General features: G+C 36.3%; 1 protein-coding gene across 2 annotated transcripts in view; it reads right to left on the reverse strand.

The window, feature by feature from the left end:
• Positions 1-1,867: 1,867 nt before the first annotated feature.
• Positions 1,868-9,601, reverse strand: part of LOC138696605 (protein DPCD) — a 30,161-nt gene continuing 22,427 nt past the window's right edge. Inside the window, exons 1-4 of one of the 2 annotated variants that reach the window (XM_069821763.1) lie at positions 9,439-9,576; positions 7,511-7,713; positions 4,113-4,349; positions 1,868-3,904 (exon numbers count right to left, since the gene is read on the reverse strand). In XM_069821763.1, coding sequence (XP_069677864.1) covers positions 3,800-3,904; positions 4,113-4,349; positions 7,511-7,713; positions 9,439-9,502 — 609 coding nt within the window. In that variant the 5' untranslated portion in view covers positions 9,503-9,576 and the 3' untranslated portion in view covers positions 1,868-3,799. Of the gene's footprint in view, positions 3,905-4,112; positions 4,350-7,510; positions 7,714-9,438; positions 9,577-9,601 lie in introns of those variants that run through there. The other variant, XM_069821764.1, reaches the window with a different exon arrangement.

A 9,601-nucleotide genomic window follows, 5' to 3' on the forward strand; every position in this document is an offset into this window, starting at 1 on the left:
CCCACAGTACACACAGATGGATGTCTGCCATGAATTCAGAGGATGTCGTAGGAATGGAAGGAAATTTCTTCCCAGAACACAAAACTTTCCCATCAGAAACTTCATAAAATTTTAAACTATTCTGGCTTATTTGTGATTTTTTTTAATCCCGAGAAACTGAATTAAAAAGTTAATGAATCTTTTATTTAAGTCATACATAAATCAATCTAAATAATACAGTAGAACTCCGATTATCCGTCACCCTATTAACCGATTGTTGGATTATCCGTGTCATTCTCTCCTTTTTTGTTGCAGAAAAATATTGAGTACTGTAAATACATTAGTACCTTTTTTTTTTTTTTTTTTATAGAGAGATATTATAAACCTTTGTCCTTATACGTTGTGATCTACTGTTCGAGTGACCTGTTTAATTTCTCTGCAAAACGTAATCCAGAAGTGCCAAAAGAATACAGTATGTTGTGCTAAGTATCGAAGAGAAGTGCATATAATTGAGTGGTTTTGGAAAAGAGGAACTGTGGTTCATCTCACATCGGAATAGTTACAACTGTGCGAGATTTAATAAAAAAAGGATGAAGTGTATAAATTATTTAAATCTATAACATGAGACTTATAGTTTTCCTATCTTTCCACAGAAATCCATCATAAGACATTTCCTTGACCCTTAGAAACCCGTCATTGACATTCATTCATAGTATTCTGTCACTGCAAACCCAGCATTCACCAGTCTTTCCTATTTTCTGCATTCCTCTTATGATCCACATATCTTAATGAGGCCTATTATTTGACAACTTCTGTCCCGAAATCTTCTCCCGTTCATCATTCCTTCCAGTGAATCCTTTAGTAGGCAGTTTCTTCTCAGTCAGTGACCCAGCCAATTCCTTTTTTTCTTCCTGATCAGTTTCAGCATTATTCTTTCTTCACCCACTCTTTCCAACAGAACTATTATACTTAAAACTTCTGATCCACCACCTAATGTGTTAAAACACATGACCACGGAGGAAATTACGAAACTGCATTATGCAACACTTTATTTATGAATGTCTTCTAAAGTATGGATTATCCGATTTTTTCGGTTAACCGTTCAGCTCACCCCCTTCATTACCACGGATAATAGAGGTTCTACTGTACTGTCTCTCTCACAGAGAGGCAGCTCACTACTATAAAAACTGCGTACAGTATTTACATAAGCTATACTTGCTATCTACTGTATATCATCATTTAGTTTAACTTGAAAACTAATGAAGTGTTCTATTATTGTTAAAGTCTGGTGTACCCAAAAGGCACAATATGGGTATAATGGAATGGTGGTGCGGACCACGATGATGATAAAGACAAGGAGGAGGGGGAAGAGGAAGACGACAGCTATGTTTAATTTTTCTTTCCTAATGAAAATATTCTGAAATCAGCCTGGATGAGGACTCGGGCAATTAAGAAATATTTTCATAATATATGGTACCGTCTTTATTATACAAATAGGCACAGTGGTCTTCTAAATCTCACAATTACACAAAATAAGCATGTGACAACAATTATGTATTTTAATTGTATTAATTCACTGACTAGGGTTACTTTACTTTAATGAAAGACTTTAGCTTCAGATTTAACACATTATTATTATTGTTATTATTATTATAGTACTAATCAGAAACTGGAATGCTTTATGACTACAACTTATTATAAGCCCTGCCATTACAAGAGGCTATTAAAAGAAGAATTTTCCCTAAAAAATCTGCTCCAGATACTGTAATGCAGGGTATAGGAGGGATGAGGGGAATTTCCTCTCCATTACCAATGCATCCACTTTTGCTCACAAACTGGTTATCTCAACCAAAGCTGATAATCTTTCTCCTTTCCGCATTTTTTGGGGGGGGGGGGGGATTGTGAATACGTATATTTTCAAATATGATTATATTACATCTTATTGAATAGCTTACTTTTCGTAAGATGGGAGTAATATAACTTTGCAGATTTTAACAGCTTAGTTAGCAATGTATGCAATGGAAGGGTAAAGCAACTGGTCACCCAACCCCATTATCTCCTGGCTTAGTTGCCTCATGAACGCCTTATTGGTGTCACTTGTGAGATTCAAACCTATGTTCGGATAGTTGACTAAATAATAATTCCTTGGATAGAATACAACAAAAGATTCTAATACCATATTAGTTCCAAATGAATACTTTTCACAAAAAAAAAAAAAAAAAATTAATGTTAACACTATTACACTCGATAAGTACTATTTGTACAATTCTGATTTTTACTTTTATCATACTGATAATTTATCACTTTACAGTTTTTAAATTAAAGTGGACAGTTTTCTTGAAAACTAAATAAAGAGATTAACACATATAGTTATTTTCTGGCATTAGGAAGTCTGCCAACCCTACTGTCATGACTAAGGGACAGAACATTGCATTCAGACCGAGTGTGTGTGTTTTCTTATGTGAGTTGGCGATGCAGTCACCAAACTACACTGATTTTCAACCTAACTTTCTATTTTTTTTTAGTAGGTTGTATTACGATGCTTTATCAACATCTCAGGTTATTTAGCGTCTGAATGAGATGAAGGTGATAATGCCGGTGAAATGAGTCTGGGGTCCAGCACCGAAAGTTACCCAGCATTTGCTCATATTGGGTTGAGGGAAAACCCCGGAAAAAACCTCAACCAGGTAACTTGCCCCAACCGGGAATTGAACCCGGGCCACCTGGCTTCGCGGCCAGACGTGCTGACCATTACTCCATAGGTGTGGACACTTTCTAGTTAACCATGTACTTGATCACAAAACACATAATAGACTTTTTATTTATTTTATACACCTTGATTACACAACTTTTAACACTATAAGGGTTGGGGCATAAGTCATGGCAACCATTTTTTTTCAAAAGTAAGGGTTGGTATGACAAAATGTCATATGTCGCACGGAAGCCGTGCAATCATAGTGTGTGTCCGCAACACAAGATGGCTCTGTGCTTGTCTGTAATAGAACAGAGAGCAATGTTAAATCAGTTGTCAGAGTAGCACAGTGGAGGATGGATGTAACACATGTTGAACAATGCTCGTATATCAAAATAGCTGTTCTCTGTGGGAGGAATGCCAGAGAATGCTACAGAGAGTTGGTAGAAGCTGTTGGGAATAATGCCCTTCCATAACGGACATTCGAGACATGGGTAGCAGCATTTCAGCGAGTACACAAAGCAACCAGCGATCAGCAATGGGCAGGATGACCAGTGAGTGTGTGGACCGATGTGACACATAACGGAGAGTGTGTAGGGTGGCTACTGTGGCACTGGGGATGGAAAGAACTGGAGCAGAACTTTCTTCATGTGGTTTTGACCTCATACGGAAGGTAAAGGAACAATTATGTGGTAGACTTAGAATGCATTCAATTAAAATATTTATAGATTTATCATGCACACAGCTTATTTTCTCACAGAATGAATACTTTTGAAACTGATGAGAAATATATTTAGGGTTGTCAGATATAAACATACAGAGAAATGAGGATCATTGTATTGCATTCATCACAGCTTTGGCCATCAATGAGGATGACGGGAATATGAAAGCAAAAATTCTACCATGAAGGCAGAGAGAAAGACAAATGCATCATTTTAAGAAAGTAACAGAGAATTAGATTTTGATAAAAAAATATCTAAAATTTTATGGATTAAAATTCAATGCCAATAACAGGAGATAATAGATAAGACAGTTTTCTTCCTATAGACAGTATAGATTAAGATTTGTGTCTTTATATGACTTAAAAGAAATGGACTGAGAAGGAATCTTATATGTCCACGTATTTCTTCAGCTAGGATTGCATTGCACGTCTCCTTCTTTAAATGTTTTCATTTTCTTTAGCTCCTCAAGAATCTTCTGCTCTAATGCATATACTTCGAATGGCTTTTGATACTGAAACATAAAAGTATTCATTTATACGTTATATAAGTTTTAATTAATAATAGTTTCATTCATAAAAGATTTTCTAAAACAATTAATACCTGTGTATGTAAATCTCAAACAGAAAACCGAGCTTGCAAATTTTAAATTTTTCAGAAGACTTAACACTGTTTTCAAAATAAAGCATTGCTAAGCAATGTTAAGTTTAATGCATACTCACTGTTATAATCAAAGTATTGTGTTTATGTGTAAACTGTAGTTTATCTTGTTCTGGCAGTAAACCAACCCGCTCCAAATCAGGTACTGCCAATTTTTTGAAATACTTCTTATTTGATGTTCGAACTGTTATGCATTTGTTTTCTGGCTCTGCTGTCACTGAATACACAGATAGTGGATAGGGCAGATTCCTTATTCTCCATTCCAAGTTAGTTTTTGTTATTCTTCTGCACATAAATGGCTGAAAATATACAGAAATGTGTTTTAAAATTACAAATCCTTTTTCCTGGCACTGAATATGTTTATCATTTAATATTTACAGTCAGAACTCGAAATGGACATTTTCATGAACCAGAACGCTCTGTTATTTTCATGGACACAGTGGTGTTGAGACGACGACAGAATTAATGACCAGTGAAATGACGCTGAGTATTACTATGCTAAATATATGGGTCATTTCATAAATCATGGCAACTATATTATATCAGCCAATAAAGCTGCAGAAATAGAAATTCACTATATGTGATTGAAGGTCACTGGAATGTGCTTCGCAATGCTAATACCAAATTGGGTCCGGATACAGGAGGAAAATTTAAAGATGTGTAAATAGAAATTATAATTTTATTATGCACAAAAGTAAACAAAGTACATTACTCATAACTAACAACCTTCAAAATAATCCACCAAGGCTTCCACACATCTTTGCTAATGATGATGCAGGCACTGAAAACCATCGGCTATGCAATTTATTCGTCTATGTGTACCATCTCTCATCAAAACAGTGTTAAGATGTCCTCCCTGTTTGCAAACCGCTTCCCACACAGCGGCTTCTTCAATTGCGGAATGAGATCAAAGTTGCATGGACTGAGATCAGGCGAGTAGGGAGGATGTTCCAAGATCTTCCACCCCCAGCATTGCAAAAGGTTTCTGACAGGAGCTGCAGTATGGGGTGTTGCGTTATCGTGGAAGATTATTTTCATATATGACCGCTGTTCAACTTTACTTACATCCATCTTGGAACACAGTCTCTAGCATATTACATTTTATGTGTGCTGTTAACTAGTCACCAATGCACACAGATGCAATCTGGCAGTGGCATTCCGTACAGTGTACAACAGGTTTTCAAACATATATACTGAACTAACCATATTTTCCTTTATTCGGAAGATATAACACAGTTGCCATGAACTATGGAATAACCCTTGTATATAAAAATTTCTCACACAAGTCTTCGGAAATTTTCATCCCTTTATCATATTTACACAGATGGAAACTATGAATGGTAGCCTAGATCATATATGTAACAGATAGGTCATCACTATGTTAAAATCGTACGCACTTTGAAGAGAACAATAGCCAGGATCGCCACCCGTCCACCGTAAACGAACACGAGATGGCAGTACAGTCGCTAATCCAATTCAAGTGGGAATTATGACGTGACTCCTTACGTAACAACTAGATGGCAGCATAGTAAACCTGACAAAAGTTGTTAACGTCAAAGCCTATAAGGCCGACCTATCTGAGGTATATATGATCTAGAATGGCAGTTACTTCATTCAGTCGAAATACATATATTAAATAAAATGGACACATTTTTAATAATAATACTTTGATGTGTATATTATTTCTAGTCAAAGAGAATGATTTTCAACACTACACTTATGATTGGAACTTTTGCTTCACAAAATCTTTGAAATGGATACTCAGGTTGCAGTTTAAACAATTAGAAATTTGACTCACTGCCTAGCAGTGGCCTATCACATCAACAGATCGATCTGGAGTGATAAAGTGCTGCTGAGTTCTCGTTCTTTTAATTTCATTAACACCCATACTATTGTCCAGAATCTCAATGATACTCAGTGCAGAATCAAACATATCAAACACATGCTACACGAGTGTTATAAATTAATTGCAAGAGCTTATACGAATTATATAATGCAATAAATCACTGCCATTGTCATTATTTTTAACAATTTAACTGAAACTTAATTGAAAAATATATTGAAATATCGTATCTAATTAATACCAAATTAAAACAAACCTGAGCAAACATTACCCATTTCTTACGAGACGGAACAGAAAGGTTCCTGAAATTCGTTCTAATCCACTCTGGTCCATTTCGCCTGTTCACAGTGTATATCAAAATCTCTTCTAAGAATTAAAATTATTCTGATGTTTTAACTTTAAACAAACTTTTTAAAAATATGTATAATTTACAAAACTTTGAACAGTTTTATAAAAGTGCTTATTCTTTATATAAACATATATTAATTTTTGTGGTGTTCATAATCCATAGTTAATTCCCGATTTACCACGAAAATCGTCTGTAGCTGCATTTAGATTGGCAACAGGCCACGATTGTTTGGCTAAACACCTGCATAGAATTGGAATACATCAGTCCCCTAACTGCCCATTGTGCAACTCAAACCAAGAAATGGATTCGGAACACCTCAAAATCTGTGCTTCAGTGGCTGATAATATCTTTGAAAAATGTTGGAGTGCAAGAGGTCAAATGACTTTATTGTCAAACGCCTGGCATTAGAAAACAACAACAACAACTTTTGTGGTGTCCAACACTGTAGCTATGTGGTCTGAAGCATCATGCCTTAGATTAGCAATACGGAATGACTGCTGGTTTGAGTGTCATGAAGGAATACATTTTCTCATTATATTTGGGCCAGTGTATAGGACCAGTGCCCACCTAGTATCTTGATAAATTTGGAAAGCTACAGTGAGTAACAATACACCAGCTTGAGGGATTATCGTGCTAACCACATTTTACTCCTGTATTGGTTAAATGATCATTCAGCTCTGCAGAGGACATGTGGACGTTGAGGTTAGTAGTTGGCAGGTCAGCCTTGGCCCTCGTCACGGATTTATTTATTTTTATTAGTATTGTAAGAAAGTGAGGTAACGATGGAGTCTTTTTACCATTGTGACGGGATACAGGAGTAAAAAGAAAAGTAAATCCATGGCACTACAGCCCATGAAGGGCTAAGGCCGACCAGCCAGCTGCTGGCCTCACGTCCACATGCCGAAGCAGAGGTGGACGATCATCCAACCAGAATGGAGGTATCATATGGTTATAACTGGTTTGCGAAACTGGATTTTCGCTACCTATCATAGCTCCCCAAGTGCATCACGATGCTCGGTGGACACCAGTCCCATACACTGGTCGAAATTTCATGAGAAAATTTCTTCCCCCATGAGGACTCGAACCAGCGCGCATTCCATTACGCGAGTCCCAGGTGAGATGCCTTAGACCACGACGGGGATACAGGAGTACTCTAATAAAAATCAAGTCTTATAATGGTTATTGGCACTATAAGTTCGGTTCCAAGAAAAGTCTCCAGTACTCCACCTGATATTGTAATTAACTGCTCACAAGAAATAAGGTCTCACCGCACTGCTAGATTCTTTGATGCCCACTTGATCAATGTTCAATATCTGTGCTTCAGGGTCTCCTATTTCTACTTCCCACTGCCCATCTCCACCAAGGCTTGTCTTTTTACGCCAGGCACGTTTTGTTAAGACATCTGTATCCATATTGTATTCTTCAATCATCTCCTCTCCGGGAGAAAATCGGTAATGAACTTTTCGTTTTCCTGAAATATGTAATAGATTATTAATAGAAATTTATGTGTATTAACAAAATACTGTACACATTTCTTTTTAATAGGTACAGCAGAATCTCGATAATCCAAGGGTACCTCAGATTTGAAATAAATTGCACTATACAGAGCATCATAGGAAAAATTGTAAGACCTGAAATAAAACCAAACAACTAAAGCTGAGGGTATTTTATTGTAATTTTTTACAGTTATGACTCAGATTGATGTTTTAGCTAGAAAAGCACCAATATTGAAGTTAATTTTGAAGAAGTCTTTAAGTTACTTCTGCTTCAGGATGTTGCATAATTTTTGTGCAGTATGGGAAATGTGTGAAATGCCTGTTATTATTCGGTTGAGAAGCTTTTGTCATCTAGTCTGCTGTCACGAAATCTGAAAGTTAGAATTTATAAAACAGTTATATTACTGTGCTCCAACCACGAGAAAGTCTTTCCGGAATGAAATGCAGAGGGGTGATGCTGTGAATGAATGTTGATGTCATAACATGTCATAAGGTCACACACGTGGGTACTCGTTTCTCTATTGGCTAGCTCTCACAGCACAGACAATAACATTGACACACACATGTTTATACTACCTTAGTTACAAAATTAGATCACTGTTAATCTCCTGGTCTTTTAATCTCTCCATAGATATGCAGGAGAGTGCATGGTTTTTAAACTGACGTTATAACGATAATATTATCTATCTACTTCGCTCCAATAGATGACGCAATAGTAAGCACATTCCTTTCACGGTTGATCTCCTGGTTGGAGAACAGTACCGGTTGTTCTGTATGGTTGTGAAACTTGGACTCTCACTTCCAGTTTGGGGATGAATATAAAATGAAGTCACACTTGGCTCAGGTTAAGAAAAAGTACGTAGAGAGATCGAAAATTCAATTAGCAACACCGTACTTGTCCTTGTTTATGGAAATAATTGAACAAGTGGTGAACGACATAATAAATAATGGGGTAGCCTATGTGGACTTTGTGAAAGGTCAGTGAACGTAAATAGAAACAGTTTTGTTTTTAACTGCAACAAATATTATACACCGCCAAAAAAGCAAGTCGAGAAAGTGTGGTTGGAAGGTTCCAGGGCGAACATAACCGAAACTAAACCTAACCTAACTTCCGGAGAGTGAGGGGTAGTCTAAACTCTAAAACATAGCTGGATGGAAATACACAGGAAGAAGCAGAGAAATAGTGGATACGAATGGTATCGCTGAAGTAAATAATTGCGAAAGTGCATTCTATTGTAGCCTATAGGCCTTTGCTTAATGACACTAATGAGTATTATGAAAAGTCTGAACAGAAGCTCGCTTAGTATTACGTAACTTCTACGTCAGTGATAGGCCCTACTTACTATATATCTAGAGGTGTGATATGTTAACATTAAAAAGCACTATGGCTACTTTAAAATCAAATTAACTGAAAGAAACTAACCTAATATAACCTAACCTAACCTAACTAGAATTCACTATTGTGGTCATCTCCCCTGACAACTAGTAGTAGTTGGACTATTTTTTTGGGGGGGGGGAGGGGAGTTTTCGAGGTAAACTGTTTTAATTTAATTTCTCAAAACTCCAATATTTAAATGCAGTATCTTGTATACGTTCATAAAAATAAAGTGAATGAAAATATACTTCCCAATTTCCTTTAACCTGATCTAGCAGCAGATTTTATCATTAATAATTTTCAATTTTTAACACTGATACTTTACCATCTTCAATTACACAACTTTTTTCGGCCTTTTTAAGCATTTCTAACCACTGTTCAGCAGCCATATTGTATAAACAATGCCACTATGTTTATTTCCATAGCAACGAGTGACAACATTCTTTTTAGAGATAACACAGTTTATACTGTGGAGATAACAGAGAAAT

Source organism: Periplaneta americana, chromosome 3 (genome assembly GCF_040183065.1).
Source record: "Periplaneta americana isolate PAMFEO1 chromosome 3, P.americana_PAMFEO1_priV1, whole genome shotgun sequence".
NCBI classification, from domain to species: Eukaryota; Metazoa; Arthropoda; class Insecta; order Blattodea; family Blattidae; genus Periplaneta; species Periplaneta americana.